We start from the raw sequence: 20098 nt of genomic DNA on the forward strand, positions 1-20098 counted from the left end.
ATGCGCGTTGCGTGTAAAAACATGTGGTCGCAAAGGACCACGGGCGCGCCCTCGTGTGATTGGTGCGTGAGCGGAGGGGAGGGGCGTGGCCGGGTGAACATGTGGGCGTGTCTCCGGCAGGTGGGTGCACGCGGTCTGCGAGAGCCTGTACACGGAGGACGAGGTGGAGGAGGCGTCTGACGAGGGCTTCGCCTGCTCCGCCTGTACACCCTACGTCCCCAAACGCATCGGTACGCCGCCCGCCGCCCGCCGTGGCCCCCAGGGCCCCTGCCAAACATTTCACTTCCTGTCTAGAGAAACCTCCGCAGTATATCCTTTTATTGTCCAGAAAAAAATGCTAGGAACAATGCGTTGTTAAGATGTCCGTTTTCCTACTGCATTTCCAGCATTACCTCGCGGCGGTGCGTTTCTGTGCTGAAATAAGGAACCTGTCCGGTCTGCTGTTTGTGCTGTAGGGAGATTTGGCCCCACTGTGTGTGTGTCTGTGATGGCAGAGCGTTTAGTCTCCCTGTGCGCTGCTAATCCTGTCTGTGTTTCTGTGCTCGTAGTGGAGCCCCCTGTATCTGCGGTGGTGAAAGTGAAGGAACCAGGTATGTGTGCCTTTATATGGGGGGGTCTGCACACGAGCACATCCTCCCATCCCTCTGTCTCTCACTCTCCGTCTCACTGACACTCTCAGTTCCATTCAATAATGATTTATTGACATGAATTCATATAAACAATATTGCCAAAATAATTTACAATGAAACAATTAATAATGACACATTAAACGTGTAATTAATACACATAAGTAAAATATAAATAAAAAAACTTATTTATAAATAAATAATTTACAGCCAAGCCAAACCCACAGACAACCTTTCCATCCATTCCTCCCTCTCCCCCTCTCTTATGTTGGCTGAATCCCTCTCTCCCTCTCTCTCCCTCTCTCCCCCTCTCTCTCTCCCTCCCTCTCTCTTGCTCTCTCTCTCCCTCTCTCTCCCTCTCTCCCCCACTCTCCTCTCTCCTCTCTCCCTCTCTCTCCCTCTCTCTCCCTCTCTCTCCCTCTCTCTCCCTCTCTCTCTCTCTGTCTCTCTCCCTGTCTCTCTCCCCCCTCCCTCTCTCTCTCTCTCTCCCTCTCTCTCTCAGAGCCGCAGTTTTACCGGCTGGAGGGGGTGTGGCTGACGGAGACGGGCATGTCTCTCCTGCGCAGCATCTCCATCTCGCCGCTGCAGAAGCGCCGCCCCCGCCGCTCCCGCCTCAGCACCATCGACGGCCTGGAGCTGAAGGAGGGCGAGCTGGAGGGGGAGGAGGGCAAAGGTGAGGGGGAGGGGTCAGCTCTCGCAGGGGAGGGGTCAGCTCTCACAGGGGAGGGGTCAGCTCTCACAGGGGAGGGGTCCGCTCTCGCGGAGGGGAGGGGTCAGCTCTGGCAGGGGAGGAGTCAGCTCTGGCAGGGGAGGGGTCAGCTCTCGGGAGGGGAGGGGTCTGCTCTCGCAGGGGAGGGGTCAGCTCTCACAGGGGAGGGGTCAGCTCTCGTAGGGGAGGGGTCAGCTCTCGGGAGGGGAGGGGTCAGCTCTGGCAGGGGAGGGGTCAGCTCTGGCAGGGGAGGGGTCAGCTCTGGCAGGGGAGGGGTCAGCTATCGCAGGGGAGGGGTCAGCTCTCGCAGGGGAGGGGTCAGCTCTCGCAGGGGAGGGGTCTGCTCTCGTAGGGGAGGGGTCAGCTCTCGTAGGGGAGGGGTCAGCTCTCGTAGGGGAGGGGTCAGCTCTCGTAGGGGAGGGGTCAGCTCTCGTAGGGGAGGGGTCAGCTCTCACAGGGGAGGGGTCCGCTCTCGCAGGGGAGGGGTCAGCTCTCGTAGGGGAGGGGTCAGCTCTCGGGAGGGGAGGGGTCCGCTCTCACAGGGGGAGGGGTCAGCTCTCGGGAGGGTCCAGTGTTGACAGGAGCTAGTTGTTTAGGTTCCATGTGAGACCGGAGTGTTCCTTTTTTGGTCCTGCCCTGGCTGCACATTTAAGTTCAGAACCGGCTTGCGTGTGCCGTATCCTCTGTGCTGTTTAGACATGACATCATTACATTACATCACAGGCATTTAGCAGACGCTCTTATCCAGAGCAACTTACACAACTTTTATATACATTTGTACATTTATGCAGCTGGATATATACTGAGGCAATGCAGGTTAAGTACCGTGCTCAAGGGTACAACAGGAGTGTCCTACTTGGTAATAGAGCCCGTGACTTTTAGTTCACAAGACCAGTTCCATCATAAAATTCTTTCATTCACTGGCTCATTCTCTCTTTGCAGTAGAATCTATGGAGTGTGAGACCAAACTGGAGGCCCCCGGGAGCCCTGAGAGGGACGCGGGGCCCGACGGGGCCGCGGAGGGGGGCGTCGACGGCGACGGGATGAAAGCGGGGGCGGAGGAGACGGAGGATGGGAAGAAGAGGAAGAGGAAGCCGTACAGGCCAGGTCAGAACGGAACGTGGAAAACGCACTTTACGCCTCATTCGCATGCAGCCGAACGCCCCTCATAGCGCGTCTGCATGCGCGTGTGCTCACGCGTTTCTGAATCGTGTATGTAAAAGCGTCTTTATGGCAGTTCTCTGTAAAAAGCGCTATAAAGATAAAATCGATTTGCTGTGTGTGAGCATGCCTGTTTGCGTGCGTCTGAGAGAGAGTGAGAGTGTGTGTGCAAGTGTAGCTCTGCCCATACTGACTTCTGTTCCTGTGCCTTAGGGATTGGTGGATTCATGGTGCGACAGAGGAAATGCCACACCCGGACGAAAAAGGGGCGGAGCCTTTCAGTGTCTGCAGAGGGCGTGGCTGAGGGGCCTGTTCCAGAGAAGACCGAGGAAGGCAAGTTAAACTGCCACCAGCAGCTCGGCTAGCGCCTTAAAGCTCGAAGCTTCATTACATGCAGTGATTTTCATGACCTCAGGGCTATTTGGTTCTCTTCAGAAGAGTGTGCATGTTTTAAAACGAGTTCTAGGAAAGTTTAAGTTCACCCAAGGCAGTCCAACCAGCAAGTCTCAAAAAAAACGCTTCCATGTTGTGTTTTTGTTCAGGCGCGACCCCGGACACCCCTCTGGAAGGCCCCCCGGAGCTGAAGGCCCCCGAGGCGGAGGGGGAGCAGGCCAAGAAGCGGCGCGGCCGGAAGAAGAGCAAGCTGGAGGACATGTTTCCGGCCTACCTGCAGGTTAGGACCTCACCTGAGCCGTGCGGGGCCGCCGTTTACCTCTCCAAACCAGCCGGCCTGACTGCGCGGGGCCGCCGTTTACCTGTCCAAACCAGCCGGCCTGACCGCGCGGGGCCCGGACGCCCCCCCCCCCCCCCCCCCCCCCCCCCCCCGCAGAACCGGCGGAAACGAAGCGCGGCCGCGGCGGTGTTCGCTCAGCCGCAGCCCTTACCTGGAGCGGCTTCCCGCTGTCCTCGCGCCGCCGTCTGTTTGCACAGCTGGACGGTCGTGGTGGAGAGTGGAGATGTGTTTGCGTTTGGGTTGAACAGCGGTGTCTGAGATTTGAGCCTGATTTTGAGGGCTGAAAGGAGCGGTACAGACTAAATCTGTTCGTGCAAACAAGCGTGTGTATTTTTAGCGCCGTCCTGGCACGAGCTTGAAATGCTTTTGACAAAGGCAGTATGTCGAAACGCGCCATTTTGTAACAAAGTGAGCACATTGGAAGGTGGAATGTTGCAGTCCATTCTTGGGAGTTGTTCTCTTTACTAAGCAGGTGCAGCGTGTTCTGTACTGACCTGGGTCAAATGCATATTTGTTTTTTTTTATTCAAATACTTTTCTACGCTTTACTGAGCTTGACTGGCGTATTGGAAACAATTAAATAGTCTCAAAAGGTGATAGCCCCACCTTCTGGAAGGCTCGCTTGCACCAGGCAAAATCAGTAGAGCACAGAAAATATTTGAATCCAAAACAAATTTGTATTTGACGCAGGTCTGTTTATATGAAGTATATGGTTATGTGTGTGTGTGTGTTTATCAGAGATGGTTTGTCCGTGCTCACGAGTCTAGAAAAACAACTAAACTAACTAATACTGCTGAATGACTGTGAGGCAGAGAGAGTGGAAGCTGCTGTTCCTCCAGTGTAGCCCTCTGAAAGCAGGTTTTTGGGACTGTGCTGACCCCCTCCTCTCCCTGTGCAGGAGGCTTTTTTTGGGAAGACCCTTTTGGACCTCAGCAAAAAGGCGCTCCTGGCGCCCCCGGTCCAGCGCCACGCCCAGGGTGTCCCGCGACCCCAGCACCCGCCGGTGCCCGCCGCACAGGGCCCGGGACCTCGCCCCACCGCACCGGAACCGGGTGAGGCAGCCCGTTAGAGCTCACAGCACAAGCTGAAATTCGGGCTTTGGGGATGGAACCAATACCCGTCGCTCCTGTGATTCATGGTTGTGTGTGTGTCTGTGTGTGTGTGTTCGTGTGTGTCTGTGTGTGTGTGTTCGTGTGTGTGTCTGCGTGTGTGTGTGTGTCTGCGTGTGTGTGTTCGTGTGTGTGTCTGCGTGTGTGTTCGTGTGTGTGTGACTGTGTGTGTCTGCGTGTGTATGTTCGTGTGTGTGTCTGCGTGTGTGTGTTCGTGTGTGTGTCTGCGTGTGTGTGTTCGTGTGTGTGTGTCTGCGCGTGTGTGTTTGTGTGTGTGTCTGCGTGTGTGTGTTCGTGTGTGTTTGTGTGTGTCTGCGTGTGTGTGTTCGTGTGTGTGTGTCTGCGTGTGTGTGTTCGTGTGTGTGTCTGCGTGTGTGTGTTCGTGTGTGTGTGTCTGCGCGTGTGTGTGTCTGCGTGTGTGTGTTCGTGTGTGTGTGTCTGCGTGTGTGTGTGTGTCTGCGTGTGTGTGTTCGTGTGTGTGTCTGCGTGTGTGTTCGTGTGTGTGTGACTGTGTGTGTCTGCGTGTGTATGTTCGTGTGTGTGTCTGCGTGTGTGTGTTCGTGTGTGTGTCTGCGTGTGTGTGTTCGTGTGTGTGTCTGCGTGTGTGTGTTCGTGTGTGTGTGTCTGCGCGTGTGTGTTTGTGTGTGTGTCTGCGTGTGTGTGTTCGTGTGTGTTCGTGTGTGTCTGCGTGTGTGTGTTCGTGTGTGTGTGTCTGCGTGTGTGTGTTCGTGTGTGTGTCTGCGTGTGTGTGTTCGTGTGTGTGTGTCTGCGCGTGTGTGTGTCTGCGTGTGTGCTTGTGTATGTGTCTGCGTGTGTGTGTTCGTGTGTGTGTGTGTTCGTGTGTGTGTCTGCGTGTGTGTGTCTGCGTGTGTGTGTTCGTGTGTGTGCTTGTGTATGTGTCTGCGTGTGTGTGTTCGTGTGTGTCTGCGGGTGTGTGTCTGTGTGTGTGTGTCTGCGTGTGTGTCTGCTTGTGCGCGTGTTTGCGTTTCTGTGTGTCTAAGGTCCCACTGCTGAGGCCAAGGAGGGAGAGCCGGTAGGCGGCCTGCAGCTGAAGCAGGAGGGTAGCGAATCGGGCATTCGATCGGACCCTGTTGGGGCAGTGACAGGTGGGTCCCACCGCTGGGATGGTCCGTTTCCCTTTGGGGGCGGGTGGGGGGCTGATAGATGCGTGTTTCCTTTGGAGAGAAACTGCGGCGGTTATGGTGTAATATTTCCACGGCGAAGGTTAAAATCTCTGTCTGACTCTCCACAGACGATGCGGGAGCAGCGAGTCAGCCGGCTGGCTCCAGTGAGCAGGCTCCGTCCGCCTCACAGGGCCCAAACGCGCACCAGGCTGAAGGTGCGGCCCCCTCAGTGCCCTCTCCAGCCAGTGGTGGAAGTGCATTTACGTTTGTTCACACGGGGCCTGTCTTTACTGATTTGTGTGTCGTTCCCCTGCTGTGCGCCCAGGGCTTCCTCAGGGTGTGGAGAGCCAGGACTCGGCAGAGTTCTTCCGGAAGGTTCTGGGAGTGGCGGAGGGCGCGTCTCTGGGCGGGACCCTGCAGTCCAGCATGAAGCCGCTCCTGGAGCCGGGGAAGGGGGAGCAGAGCCGCGGTGGCCTGCCCCAGAGGAGCTTCCTCCCAGGTGGGCGGAGTCAGGGGCGCAGAAGGGGGCGGGGTCAGGGGCGGAGAAGGGGGTGGGGTCAGGGGGCAGGGTCAGGGGTGGAGAAGGGGGTGGGGTCAGGGGCGGATAAGGGGGCGGGGCTGCTAGGGTCTGGAAAGATGGGCATGGTGTGGTGATAAAGGATGGGCTGGTGATGGGAATATGTTTATAATAATTCATAATTTATTATTAATTAACCGTAAGAATACTTTTTTTAAAAAGTGAAAAAGTACCCAGGGTGCTGTATATGGTATAGAGGAGAGGGTGTACAACCATTTGTTAAATGGAGCTGTACTTTCTTCTCTGTATGTGTGTGTGTGTGTGTGTGTGTGTGTGTGTGTGTGTGTGTGTGCTCTTGCTTGTGCGTGTGTGTGTGCGTGTGCGTCACAGGTGGCTCCCTCTCAGCGGGTGTGATGGACTCCTTCCCTGGCCTGTCCCAGTCTCCTTTCTTTGACATGCGGTGAGGTTCCCTGCTCTGCAGCACAGTTCACTCAGCACCGTCCTCATTTGCATCTTTATTTGCGTAGCAGAAGCCCTCACCTGTGACCATTTGCATAGCTCACCTTTTTACATGCAGCCTGTCTATCCAGATGGGTTTTTACTGAAGTAATTGGAACTCAGTACCTCTGAAGAATACAATGGCAGTGGCCCACCCAGTGACCCACCCAGTGGCCCACCCAGTGACCCACCCAGTGGCCCACCCAGTGGCCCACCCAGTGACCCACCCAGTGACCCACCCAGTGGCCCACCCAGTGGCCCACCCAGTGGCCCACCCAGTGACCCACCCAGTGACCCAGCCAGTGTTCTGCACTGCCACCACTGGCTTGCATATGCAGGGTCCTTTTGTGTTGTTTTCTCTCTTTATACGGTTCAGTGACCTGGTCACAGTGGAAATGTTGGTTATTGATTTGCCCAGAGTATCCCGCTGATGATATCAGCAAAAACTTTACAGGCGACTGAAATTTACACTCACGCGGGACTGAAGTGAGGCTCAAGTTCAGCGTGTGTTTCCTGGGGAAAAAGAAGTCCTTATCTTCACATGTGAACACTCCACAGATATGGGTCTGTTTTAATAAGGCCAGAGATGTTTGACAGTTTTCTGTATTTAGTGCTTCCATTGATTATTACTCTTTTTCTTTTTCTCTATTTCCTGCAGCGAGCGGGCGGGGCTGTTCAGCCCAGACCAGAGTGAGGACAGTCCGTGGGCGACGCCCTCCACCCCGGCCACGCCCTCCACACCCCCCACGCCCACGGAGCCGGAGGGGGACGGCCTGTCCTACAACCAGCGCAGCCTGCAGCGGTGGGAGAAGGACGAGGAGCTGGGGGAGCTGTCCACCATCTCTCCCGTCCTCTACGCCAACATCAACTTCCCCAGCCTCAGGCAGGACTACCCAGGTCAGTGTGCGTCTAACCTGGGTCAGTGTGTCTCTATCCTGGGTCAGTGTGCGTCTATCCTGGGTCAGTGTGCGTCTAACCTGGGTCAGTGTGTCTCTATCCTGGGTCAGTGTGCGTCTAACCTGGGTCTGTGTGTGTTTAACCCAGGTCAGTGTGCGTCTAACCTGGGTCAGTGTGCGTCTGACCTGGGTCTGTGTGTCTCTATCCTGTGTCAGTGTGTCTCTGACCTGGGTCAGTGTGTGTTTAACCCGGGTCAGTGTGCGTCTAACCTGGGTCAGTGTGCGTCTAACCTGGGTCTGTGTGTCTCTATCCTGTGTCAGTGTGTCTCTGACCTGGGTCAGTGTGTGTTTAACCCGGGTCAGTGTGCGTCTAACCTGGGTCTGTGTGTGTTTAACCCAGGTCAGTGTGCGTCTAACCTGGGTCAGTGTGTCTCTAACCTGGGTCAGTGTGCGTCTAACCTGGGTCAGTGTGTGTTTTGCCCAGGTCAGTGTGTGTTTAACCCGGGTCAGTGTGTGTTTAACCCGGGTCAGTGTGTGTTTAACCCGGGTCAGTGTGTGTTTAACCTGGGTCAGTGTGCGTCTAACCTGGGTCAGTGTGTCTCTAACCTGGGTCAGTGTGCGTCTAACCTGGGTCAGTGTGTCTCTATCCTGGGTCAGTGTGCGTCTAACCTGGGTCAGTGTGTCTCTAACCTGGGTCAGTGTGTGTTTAACCCGGGTCAGTGTGTGTTTAACCCGGGTCAGTGTGTGTTTAACCCGGGTCAGTGTGTGTTTAACCCGGGTCAGTGTGTGTTTAACCCGGGTCAGTGTGTGTTTAACCCGGGTCAGTGTGTGTTTAACCTAACTCAGTGTGTTTTATTCCTCCTGACAGACTGGTCCAGCCGTTGCAAACAGATCATGAAGATCTGGAGGAAGGTCTCTGCAGCCGACAAGGTTCCCTTTCTGGTGAGAACTCGCTGCATGCCTCTGTTACTGGTGTGTGTAATGCATACCTGTTACACATGTACAAAATTAACCCTGTTACTGGTGTGTGTAATGCATACCTGTTACACATGTACAAAATTAACCCTGTTACTGGTGTGTGTAATGTATACCTGTTACACATGTACAAAATTAACCCTGTTACTGGTGTGTGTAATGTATACCTGTTACACATGTACAAAATTAACCCTGTTACTGGTGTGTGTAATGTATACCTGTTACACATGTACAAAGTTAACCCTGTGTAACATTATGTACATTATTACGTAGGGTTAATTTAGTACCTGTGTAACAGGTGTGCGCAATATTACTAAATTAACCCTGTGTAACAGGTGCATGTTAATATTACACAGAGTTCATTTTTAATTAATATTTTTAATCTGTTATTTATTAGCAAAAGGCCAAAGACAACAGAGCTGCTCAGCGTATCACCAAGGCACAGAAGGTAAATGTGCGTGTGTGTCCGATTGCGTATCCGTCTGTTTGTGCTTGTGTCCGCCTGTGTGCTTGTTTGGGTGTGTGTGTATATGTGTCTGTGCAGTGCAGTGTGTGTGTGTGTGTGTGTGTATATGTGTCTGTGCAGTGCAGTGCAGTGTGTGTGTGTGTGTGTGTGTGTGTGTGTGTGTGTGTGTGTGTGTGTGTGTGTGTGTGTGTGTGTGTGTGTGTGTGTGTGTGTGTGTGTGTGTGTGTGTGTGTGTGTGTGTGTGTGGTGGAACTCACAGTTCTGTCCCCCCCCACAGCAGGCGGAGAGCCAGATGTGTCGCCCCATTAAGACGGAAGGGTCGCCCCGCGCGAAGGGGGAGCGCCCCAGCCTGCACCTCCAGATCCCTCCTCCCTCCTGCGCCTCCCTCTCCACCCCGTCCCAGCCCAGCTCTGCCGAGAGCCCCTTCCCGCTGCCCCCCGACTCCGCCTCCTCGTCCTCGGCCGCCGCCTTCTTCCCCGACGGGCCCCTCCGGACCCCGGGCTCGGCGGACGCGCGGCAGGACCCCTTCTCCAGGCTGCCCCCGCAGTCCCCGCACCCCTGTCCCGGGCCCTCCTCCAGCCCCCTGCAGGCGTCCGGCTCGGGCTGCCCCCCCTCCGGGCACCCGGGGGCCCCTCAGGGCCGCTCGCCCAGCATGGGCTCCATGGACCTGCAGCCAGGGGCCCCTGGGACGCCCCGTCGGGCCCCGCAGGGGGACCCCTTCATCAGGCCACAGCAGCACCTCCAGGAGCCCCCGGGTCCCCCTTTTGAGGCCCGCGGAGGGGGGCTGGTGGAGTCCCCTCTGCTCCCCCCGCCCCACGGCTCTCATTTCGGCGACCTCGTCCGTGCCCAGCAGCCCATGGGCTCCGCCCCCTCGCCCTCCGCGGCCTCGTCCTCCCCGCTGGGTGCGGGGCAGCACCGGGGGGATTTCGTGGGCCTGCCCTCGCCCCGCTCCTCAGCGGGCCGGCAGGACCCGGGCTCGGGGTCCCCCGCGGGCGGGCTGGATTTGGGGGACGGGCTGTTCAAGGCGCCCATGACGCCCCGCGTCCACCAGGGCGACTCCGGGAACGGGACGGGGTACCACCACCCCGGCGCCTCCCCCAACCACCCCTCGGACAGCTACAGGCAGTCCCCCTCCGCCCCCTTCTCGGACCCGTACGCCCAGCCCCCTCTGACCCCCCGCCCCCTGTCCCGGGACGGCTGCTCCCCCCTCCCCCAGCAGCGGCCCCCCCAGCAGGACCCCTACTCGCGCGTGCCCTCCAGCCCTCAGTCCCAGGGCAGCTGCCAGTCCCCCCTCACGCCCGGCGGCCTCTCCAACGACGGCTACTCCGTGCAGTCGCCGGCCACGCCTCGTTTCCAGTCCCCGGACCCCTACTCCCGCCCGCCGTCCCGCCCCCAATCCCGGGACCCCTTCGCCACCCTGCACAAGCCCCCCCGCCCGGCCTCTGCCGCCCCCGATGGCAGCCCCACCTTCAGGGGCCCCGGTCCCCTGGGCCAGCCGGCCCCTGCGTCCGGCCCCTCCCCGGCCCTGGGGGACCCCCTCTCGGGGAAGCCTCCGGGATCTCCCGCGTTCAGCCGCAGCCCCGGGGCGGGCGTTGGTATGTTCCCCATGGCACAGTCCCCGCAGCATCCCCAAACCCAGACCCAGCCCGCCCCGCAGGCTCCGCCCCTGGGCCTGAACATCGATGGCTTCCCCACCCGCGTACAGTTGCCCCAGGGTCCCCAGGGGTCCGATCCCCTGAGGCCACAGGAGGCGTCCCACACTCCCATGGTGCCCGGCGCGCAAGAGCTCCCCGAACTCCCGGCGGCCCAGGACCCAGCACTCATGGGCCTCAGCCAATCAGAGCTGGAGAAGCACAAACAAGTATGTTCTGTTTTAGGTTTTATGCTTTTCTGGTAAATGAGGGCGAGTTTCTGGCATAAAGGTGTTCTGCATGTTCCTAATGTCCCGCCCTTTTTGTAGAGACTGAGATTGAGGGAACTGCTAATCCGGCAACAAATGCAGAGGAACTCGCTACGGCAGGAGAAAGAGGCTGCTGCTGCAAACAGTGCTGCCACCAACTGGCCTGGAGGAGACATGGCACCTTACCAACAAGATAAAAGCCAGCGTGCACCCCCTCCTTATCCACAGGTATAGCACAGGCATGCGCTGTCATAGGAGTGAATAATGAATGGCAAAGTGAATGAAATATTGGAAAAAGGAAGTGGTGTCTGCACGCTGCAGGCACTGCTTCCTAAATCAGAGATGTTAAAAAACGTTTTGACCCGAATGGGGTGTCTTTGTCAGTGGTCTGGTGATCTCGTTGGAATGATTTTTTGTATGTCCTATAACATCTTTAGTGTATTTCCACATTGCTTTTTGGTCCTTCACCTGCATAATTGGATATTTGTGTCTTCGATTACCGTCTTTCGTTAATTATGAATGACATATTAAAATGATTATCAGAACTGTGGTTGTGCCACAGGATTTGTATTAGGAGGGCTCAACAGCTCAAGTGTTTTTTGATTTCATAAGTGTGTCAAAACAACATGTGAAAATCTCTCTGTTGAATGCCAATTGAATGCTCAAATTTTTAAAATAATCTCTAGTTACACAATTTTTTTTTACAGTTGGACATATTATTTCTATCATCTTGATCAGTTGCACCCATAAATATCGTGGACCAGACTCCATATTCTCCTGTAAAATGGGGTGGGATTGCACTCGTGGGAAGTTGGGAACCCTGTTCTCAGTCCTGCTTTCCCCTCCCTCTGTTCAGGACAGGGGGGCTGCTGCTGCTGGGGGTGCCGCCGCCTTGGCAGGCAAGCTGGTTCCCCCCATGGGCATGGGGGACGACAAGATGGCCCGCCCACCCCCGCCAGGGACGCCCGGCATGATCGACCCCAATATGCTCAGGTACTCCTGTTTAAAATCTGTTGGGATGCTTGACTGTATCAGGCCATTCAGCCCAACTGCGCCGGTCCGTTAGCCTACAGGCTAGGCAGCGTCCAGCGCTGTGCCACGCCCACAGTACCCACATCCGCTCTCGGTTTCTTCCGCTCGTCTTGTGAGGGAAGGTATTTCTGTGTGAAAGAAAGGTGTTCGCCAGAAAGGGTTGTATCCAGGGACACACAAATATATGCCAGAGGGTTATAAAATCCTGACTGCGGTTTTTGTACCCACAAAGAACCATTATTGAATTATTTTGAGCTGGAAATATGTGGGAAGGTAGACTGCTGTTATTATGGAGATGAAATGAAATGGCATTGCTTAGATATAAATGTGAAATATGGTGAAGGCTGATATTTTGGCAGCAGGTATGTTGGCAGGTCCGTTTCCCCTGTTCCTCATGGAGCACCCTGACCGTGTTTGTTCTGGATGGAGCGCTGTTCATATTAGTTTTCTTTCTCTCTTTTTTGTGCAAAGGCATGTGGCCCCCAGTGCGCCCCAGGGGATGCCCCAGCGCCCCCCGTTCCCGGTGCAGTGGGCTGGTCAGGCCGCTGGCCTCCGCCGATTCCCCCAGCCCGGCGCCATGGACACGGGGGCCCCCAGGCAGCACCTGGGTGGCCCCCCCATGCCCAACCCGCTCAGCATCCAGGGGATGGCCGGGATGCCCAACCCCCGCGCGGGGGGGCTCGGAGAGGCCGTACCCCCGCCCCAGTTCATCGAGCTGCGGCACAACGCCCAGAGGATGCCCCTGGGGCCCCAGTTCCTGCCGCGCGGCCCCCACCCCCCTCGGACACGCCTCTACATGCCACAGCAGGACATGAGCGCCGCCTTCTCCCAGCACCCCTTGCCCCCTCCACCGGCCCCACCCCTCCCCCCCACCCTGGCTTCTCAGGGAGAGGGGGTGCGGGACCCCAGAATGAGGGTGCCGCAGGGGCCCCTAGGGCTACTGCCCCAACAGCCCCAGCTGGGCGTCGCCCCTTCACCCCAACACCAGCTGCACCCCCAGGCGTCCGTCCCGCAGCCCAGCGGCCCCGGTGCTCTCCCACACCCCGGCTCCCAGCACCAGCTCCCGCAGGCGGGCTCGGAGACGCAGCCCCCCGCCATGGACGCCCTGGCCCCCCGACCCTGCCGCCTCGACCTGCCCGAGCCCGACCTGGAGGACCCCTTCGTCCCCAAAGGGCTGGGCGCGGCGGGCGGGGACGTGGGGGAGGAGGAGGAGGACGACCTGGCCACCCTGGACCTGGACCCTGACAAGGGGGACGATGACCTGGGGAACCTGGACAGCCTGGAGACCACGGACAAGCACCTGGTGGACCTGCTGGAGTGCGAGGAGTTCGACCTGCTGGCGTACGCCGACCCCGAGCTGGACCAAGGGGAGCCCAAGGGCGCCTTCCCCGACCAGCTGCGGCTGGTGGAGGCCGAGAGCGAGGCGCCTGGCCCCGCCCACTCCTCCGCCGCCGCCCCTGGCGTTCCTGACATCAAGGTTGAGGACAAATCCAATCAAAGCGCTGGTCCCCCCCAGCAGGGCTCCGAGCTGCCCGCTGTGAAGCTTGAGGCCGAAGCCCCGGCCTCCCACCTCCAGGGGGCGCTAGAGTCTAGGCCCCAGCAAACCGTGGTGAAGGACGAGATGGGCGAGGCCGTCTCCATGCTGACCGCTGGCCTCCCCACCCAGCAGACCAATCCCTCTGCCTCTCTGAGCTCGGTCCGTTTAGGGGGGCTCTCCTACTCCCTCCCCGGGCAGGCCGACCCCCTGTCTTTTCCCCTGGCCGCCTCGCACTCTGACCTAGACGAGGACCCCCTGGGGCTGCCGGACGGCGGGGGCCAGCACTCCCCCGCGGTGGACCTGGACAAGGTGGAGAGCTCTCTGGAGGCCAGCGAGCTTCCGCTGCTCATCCAGGATCTTCTGGAGCACGAGAAGAAGGAGCTGCAGAAACAGCAGCAGCAGCAGCAGCTGAGTTCTCTCCACCAGGGGGCGATGAACGCACACCACCACAGCCTCCCTCCCCAGCCCCAGCCCCAAACCCAGGGCGCCAACCCCATGTTGCTTCCCCAGCACCACCGCCCGCCTCCCCAGGGCATCATGGGACAGCCCGGGATGATGCCCAGGCCACCGCCCATGATGAACCCTCAGCAGCAACAGCAGCAAAAGCTTATGGGAGCTGGCATGACCCCTCCCCCTATGATGGGCATGGGTCAGCAGCAGGGGATGATACGGGCGGGGCAGCCAGTCCTGAACCCTCAGCAGCAGCAGCAAGCGGTGAAACCACAGCCGCTGCCAAACAACTTCTGCCCAGACAAAGGTAAAGGAGCCTTTGTAAGATCCCTCCTGTCAGTCCGTCAGTGACGTCTTCTCACAGGTTTTCCCAAAGACCGTTGACACATGCCTCGAGTCTCCTTGATTTCTGAATTTATTTGTTGTAAATAAGTGTGCTGCAGTGGAAGAGTGCATAGTATGAGCCGGTCCTTGTCATTTGTGGGGGCCTTACTTTCCATTTTAGTATAAAGCAGTGTAAGCCTGTTTTAGGTTATTTTTTATATTCAGTGCCATAATGTCCATAATTCATTTACACACAAAGCCTATGAAACCCGTGAAAGTTTTCCTTGAAATGTGAATTTGGAATATTGGGGGGAAACCCCAGTTTTTTTGCAGGGTTTTTCCCTCCTTGAAATTTCTCTTGGTCTCTGTGCCTATTTTAAATAATTCTTGTTTTGTATACAGAGGTGGACAAGTTTGAAGCAGATGACATCATGGACCCCATCGCCAAGGCGAAGATGCAGGCGCTGAAGGGCATCAAGCGGGTGATGGCGCAGGGCCCCATCGGCGTGCCGCCCAGCATGAACAGGTGCGTGCCGCGCACACGTCAGCCTAGCAAGGTTGTGTGAGGCGCGCGCGGTCTGCGGGAGTACGGGGGCGTTGGGCCCAATCAGACCGGTCCTTTGACCTGCAGTATCAGGGCATCCAGTCCCTGATCAGACCCAGAACCGCTGCGTCTGGCCTCTGTTTCTGAGACGTGCGGTCTCAACAGTACACTGTGTAATACATCATTGCGTACTTATGTAAAACTATCCAAATATCCAGAGACTTCTTTGGAATTCAGGAAAAATTGATGTGCTGACTGACCACACAGGCGTCATACTTTTTTTTTAGAACTATTTTTTTTGTAGAACTGATTCTCAGTACTCCTAGTTTTATGGTCAGAATCGCGTAGGCGAGCTCCATTTACGTGACGTGGTAACTGAATCTTTTTATTTAATAGAATAGAGAAGGGGTGAGGATTGACGCAGGTGGGTGAGGATTGACGCGGGTGGCGGAGAGTGTAGCAGCCGCTGATTTCTCTTCCTCTGGACTCTCACAGGCAGCAGGTGTCCCTCCTGGCTCAGAGGCTTGCCCCAGGCCCAGGGACCAGCGACCCTCAGGCCAGGGTCCTCACAGCTCCTGGCAAGGTGAGCGTCATTCGGGGTTAGCCATCTTTAGCAGGTGTCACATCAGTGGTGTCTTCTGCACCGTTAGCATCACTAGCATTAATAGTATCTTTAGATTTGGAAATCCATTTGCCATCGTGATTACTGCTAGCTTTGTAGCACATTTACCATCATTATTACCGATAGCTTTTTAGCAGCTGTACCTAATTACTACTGTTAGCATTTTAGTGTCTTGACCATCACTGCACTATTAGTAAACCAACCCAAAGTCCCCTGCCAACTGTTCATTAACTTTTTTTTCCCCTTAAAACTGTTCCTAATATTAGAAATGCTGCATTAATTTTGCATAAATAACAAACCTGTTGGTGTGTACGTGAAGGCAGGTCATTACCCAGCAGTGGAGTATTAGGCCCAGCAGACCTCGCTTTCTGCAGCTAGCCAGCTGCTAGTTGTCCCCTGTGCTATTCCTAGCTATTGCCTCTACTTTAAACAGCATGATTGTGAACTAGGGAATTACAGGCCTTGAGATATGAGCCAGATGCTGCTTCTGCACCAATGACCCAGGCAGGTTCTCCATGATAGATTTGATTGCTAGCTGTATAAGTAGGCCATGTTATTTAACGTGTGTAAAGTGTGATGGCGGTAGGTAGACAGTGGACCCATGTCATGTGTCAAGCTTCACAGTGCGGTTTCTCTCCGTTTCGTTCTCAGGAAGGGGAGAACAGCGACCCCACGCAGAACAGACCCAACCCGCCCCAGTTTGTGCAGGGCATCATCAGTAAGTGTCCTCCAGGCAGTGGTTTTAGGATGTCTGACGCCAGCGAAGACTTCGGCCCTGAAAGCCGGCGTTCACCAGAACGGCTGGTGTGGATGTGATGACCTCCTCATTAGTCAAGCGGGTTTAAGGAGTTCACTTTTTAAAAACATTTTAATATGAAGAATAGCATTTTACATGTACCCATACAGTCTCAACAAATGGAACCGAAGCTGAACTTCTTAACCTCTGTACAGCTAATATTATGAAGTTTAAACAGATTATTTGAACGGTTCAGTCAAGATGGTTAGTCAGCTAGATAAGTGTAATTGTACAGGAACAGTGTGTCATGCTAAATGGATGGTAAATGGACTGCATTTATATAGCGCTTTTATCCAAAGCTCTTTACAACTGATGCCTCTCATTCACCCATTCACACACACACTCACACCAACGGTGAAAGCCTGCCATGCAAGGTACCAATCAGCTCGTTGGGAGCATTTAGGGGTTAGGTGTCTTGCCCTGGGACACTTCGACACGCCCAGGGCGGGGGATCGAACCGGCAACCCTCCGACTGCCAGACAACCGCTTTTACCTCCTGAGCTATGTCGTGCTCTTGTGAGGTGCAGAATTGTAAATTAGCGGTTTATTATTGGAGGCAAATGAGTACTGTTAATTGCTTTGTCTCCTGCCCCCTCCTCCTTTTTCCTTCTCCACCCATCTCTCTCTCCCCCCCCCTCCCCCCCGCTGCAGACGACGCGGAGCAGAAGCAGTACGAGGAGTGGCTCCTGCACACGCAGCAGCTGCTGCAGATGCAGCTCAAGTTCCTGGAGGAGCAGATCGGCGTGCACCGCAAGTCGCGCAAGGCGCTGTGCGCCAAGCAGCGCACCGCCAAGAAGGCCGGCCGCGAGTTCGCCGAGGCCGACGTGGAGAAGCTCAAGCTGGTCACCGAGCAGCAGAGCAAGATCCAGAAGCAGCTGGACCAGGTACGCCGCGGGGCTCGGGCGGCGGCACGGCGGGGGGGGCGGGCGCTGCCTTGTGGGCGGGCGCCTCGAAGGGGCCACGAATGAGGGAAGAGTTTAAAGGCTGATGTTGAGGTTAATGTGAGGTAGATGAGGGTGTGTCAGGGTGTTTTCTGTGATGATGTAAGGCGATGGAGGGCTTATGGGGTTTTGTGTGTCTCAGGTACGCAAACAGCAGAAGGAGCACACCAACCTGATGGCGGAGTATCGCAGCAAACAGCAGCAGCACCAGCAGGGCTCTGGTATCCTGGCCCCCGGCCCCTCGGCCCAGGGGCCCCGCCTGCTCTCCAAGCTCCCCGGGCAGGTGATGATGGGCCAGCAGGGGGCGCCCATGATGGGGCAGCAGTGCATGCCGCAGGGGGCGATGCCGGTCAGAATGCCCCAGGGCCAGCCTTTCATGGGCGGGGCCCAGCCTGGGCACCCCGGGGCGGTGGGAGGCGTGGCCCCGGGGCCCTCTGGCGGGTACTTTCCCCCGGGCGCGGGGCCCCAGGGGCCGGATGCCAGACTCCTGCAGGAACGGCAGATGCAGCTGCAGCACAGGATGCAGATGGTCCAGAAGATGCAGCAGCAAGGCATGATGGGTAACCAGCAACCCATGCCGCACCAGGCGCCGCAGCCAGGTATGATGGGACAGCAGCCTGGTGCCATGGTCGGGCAGCCGCCACAGGGCATGATGGGTAACCCACTCTTAGCCCAGCAGCAGCAGCAGCAGGCAGCGATGCATCAAGGCATGATGGGAAACCAGCAGGCTCAGCAGGGCATGATGGGAGACCAGGGCGTGGCCCAGCCGCAGCAGAGCCTCGTGGCAGGGCAGCCGATGGCCCAGGCCCAGGGCATGATGGGAAGCCAGCAAGGGATGATGGGAAACCAGCAGATGTTGCAGCAGCAGCAGCGCCAGCAGGCCCTGATGGGGGTCCACCAGGGTGCAGCAGGGGCCCAGCAGCAGGCCCTCAGGGGCCCGCAAGCCCAGCTCACGCCGCAGCAGCAGAACGTCCTGGCCCAGCGCATGCTGCTCTCCCAGCAGCAGCTTCAGCAGCCGCCCGGCTTCCTGCCCGGCCCGCAGCCAGGGGACCCTCCGATGGCCCCCGAGGCCCCTGCCCGGGACGGGGCGCAGATGCCGGGGGTCCCCGAGGGCTTGCAGCAGCAGACGGGGGTGTCCGGCTTCCCGCAGGACGTCCCGAACGCGGGACTCAAAGAGGGCAGGGTGCTCAGCCCGACGACCCCGCCTCAGCAGCCGGGCCCCGTCGGCGACCAGCAGGGGGCGCAGACTTTCATGAATCAGCAGCAGCAGCAGCAGCAGCAGCTATCGGAGCTTCAGCCGCAGCACGGTTACCTGGGCAACCAGACGCTGCCCTTGCAGAACTCCATGGGCGGGGAGAAGGTCATGGTCAAGCAGGAAGGACAGCAGATGTGCTATATAGCACAGCAGCAACAACGACAACAACAACAACTGCAGCAACAGGGAGCGATGGCGGGCCAACAGCAAGACAGCATGGCGCAGCTGCAAAGCATGATGGGACAGGCCGGCCCCGCTCCAGCTCAGCTGAGCGCGATGGTCCACCCGAACCAGCAGCAGCAACAGCAGGCCCTCTTGGCTCAGCAGCAGAAGCAAGGCATGCTGGGACAGATGGGCGGAGTCATGAGGGCACAGCAGCAGGGCATGATGGGCCAGAGGCCCGGCACTCCTGTGGGGCCCTTCCGGGGCCCGGTCAACCTGCAGGCCATCATCGCCCAGAACCCCCAGCTCCGGCACCTTCCGCCCAACCAGCAGATCCAGCACATCCAGGCCATGCTGGCCCAGAGGCAGCTGCAGCAGGGGCAGATGCTCCGGATGTCCACGGGACAGGGGCAGGTCCGGCCCCAGGGGCCCCGGATGCAGGGCCCCGAGGGGCAGCAGCTCCACCATGGGGCCCCGGGCCCCCCGCAGCAGCAGGGCATGATGGGGCAGCCCTCAGGCATGGGTCCTCAGTCGCAGCAGGGCATGATGGTCCAGGCGCCAGGTCAGCCGCGTCAGGTGGGCCAGCAGGGGGTGTTCCCCCAGTATGACCTTGCCGTCGCCCAGCAACAGCAGATGGCCCGGGCCCAGCCGGGTTTGGCACCAGGACAGGTGCGTGTTACGCCCCAGGGCCGCATGATCAGGCCCATGTCACCCCGTCAGGCGTTTGGACAGACCTCCCCCGGCGACCCCGCCTTTGCCCAGCAGCCTTTGCAGCAGCGGCACGGCCTGGCGCACCCCGGCGGCGCCCACCAGCCCTCTCCAACGCAGTCGCAGCCGCACACGCCGGCGGGCTCCAGCCCGTTCCAGGCCTCCCACACCCCCGTGGGGTCCCCCGCTGGACTGGCCCGGCCGGGCTCCTCCGACTCCTCCGGGCTCTTCCCTCCCGCCATCCAGAAGAGGGAGCAGGGCGCCAGCCCCTGCTCGAGGGCCGGCCCGGGGACGCCCACTCTGTCCACTGCGTCCCCCTCCAAAAGCGTGAGCGGGAGCCCGGGGGGCCTCAAGGCCGAACTCCAGGCCCTCGGCCAGGCCAACGGGGCGCCGGCGCAGCAGCAGCAGGAGGGGGAGGGGCCGTGCAGGATCACCCTGCAGAACATCAAGCAGGAGCCGCGGGAGGAGCAGTGCGGCGGCGGGGGCGGGGACGAGGCGCGGCCGGGCGCCGTCAAGCGCGAGGGCGAGGGAGCGCCCCACGGGCCCCGCCCCGAGACGGGCCAGCAGCTGCTGCAGAAGCTCCTCCGCACCAAAAACCTGCAGCTGGCCGCCCAGAGGCCCTCGGACGGCGTCCACAGCGAGATCAACGGCCACATCAACAGCAAGCTGGCCCTGCTGGAGCAGAAGCTGCAGGGCACCCCGCGCAACATGGAGGTGAGACGCGGCCACAGCAGATACCCTCAGCCACCTGTAGGGGGACACCGTGCTTAAGCGCAACGCTGTATTCACTCCCCAGTGAAACATAGAATGTCAAGTTCCCACTGAGATGCATTAAAATATACAGTAGATGAATTATACAAAGGATGAATTAAGTAATGATATCAATGTGCAGTGGACTAATATACCGCTTCTTGGCACCTTGTGTTGAAATAAACTCTGGGCTTTCTGGGAGATGCCCCCTTTGGGGAAGGTGAAACCTGCTGCACTCTCTTTTCACTACTTCCTGTATTGTCT

At 58.0% G+C, this 20098-nt stretch overlaps 1 protein-coding gene across 2 annotated transcripts in view; it reads left to right on the top strand.

The window, feature by feature from the left end:
• Positions 1-20098, top strand: part of kmt2d (lysine (K)-specific methyltransferase 2D) — a 46969-nt gene that overhangs the window by 15217 nt on the left and 11654 nt on the right. For both annotated transcript variants that reach the window (XM_035380631.1, XM_035380633.1), the window contains exons 18-40: positions 121-230; positions 549-590; positions 1129-1299; positions 2278-2442; positions 2710-2829; positions 3039-3169; positions 4127-4280; positions 5339-5443; positions 5590-5676; positions 5787-5960; positions 6369-6438; positions 7135-7373; positions 8241-8314; positions 8745-8795; positions 9091-10674; positions 10774-10941; positions 11570-11706; positions 12217-14039; positions 14459-14582; positions 15096-15183; positions 15874-15940; positions 16670-16902; positions 17102-19798. In XM_035380631.1, coding sequence (XP_035236522.1) covers positions 121-230; positions 549-590; positions 1129-1299; positions 2278-2442; positions 2710-2829; positions 3039-3169; positions 4127-4280; positions 5339-5443; positions 5590-5676; positions 5787-5960; positions 6369-6438; positions 7135-7373; positions 8241-8314; positions 8745-8795; positions 9091-10674; positions 10774-10941; positions 11570-11706; positions 12217-14039; positions 14459-14582; positions 15096-15183; positions 15874-15940; positions 16670-16902; positions 17102-19798 — 8614 coding nt within the window. The remainder of the gene's footprint in view (positions 1-120; positions 231-548; positions 591-1128; positions 1300-2277; positions 2443-2709; positions 2830-3038; positions 3170-4126; positions 4281-5338; positions 5444-5589; positions 5677-5786; positions 5961-6368; positions 6439-7134; positions 7374-8240; positions 8315-8744; positions 8796-9090; positions 10675-10773; positions 10942-11569; positions 11707-12216; positions 14040-14458; positions 14583-15095; positions 15184-15873; positions 15941-16669; positions 16903-17101; positions 19799-20098) is intronic.

The sequence above is a fragment of the Anguilla anguilla genome, chromosome 11 (genome assembly GCF_013347855.1).
Source record: "Anguilla anguilla isolate fAngAng1 chromosome 11, fAngAng1.pri, whole genome shotgun sequence".
In the NCBI taxonomy this organism is placed as follows: Eukaryota; Metazoa; Chordata; class Actinopteri; order Anguilliformes; family Anguillidae; genus Anguilla; species Anguilla anguilla.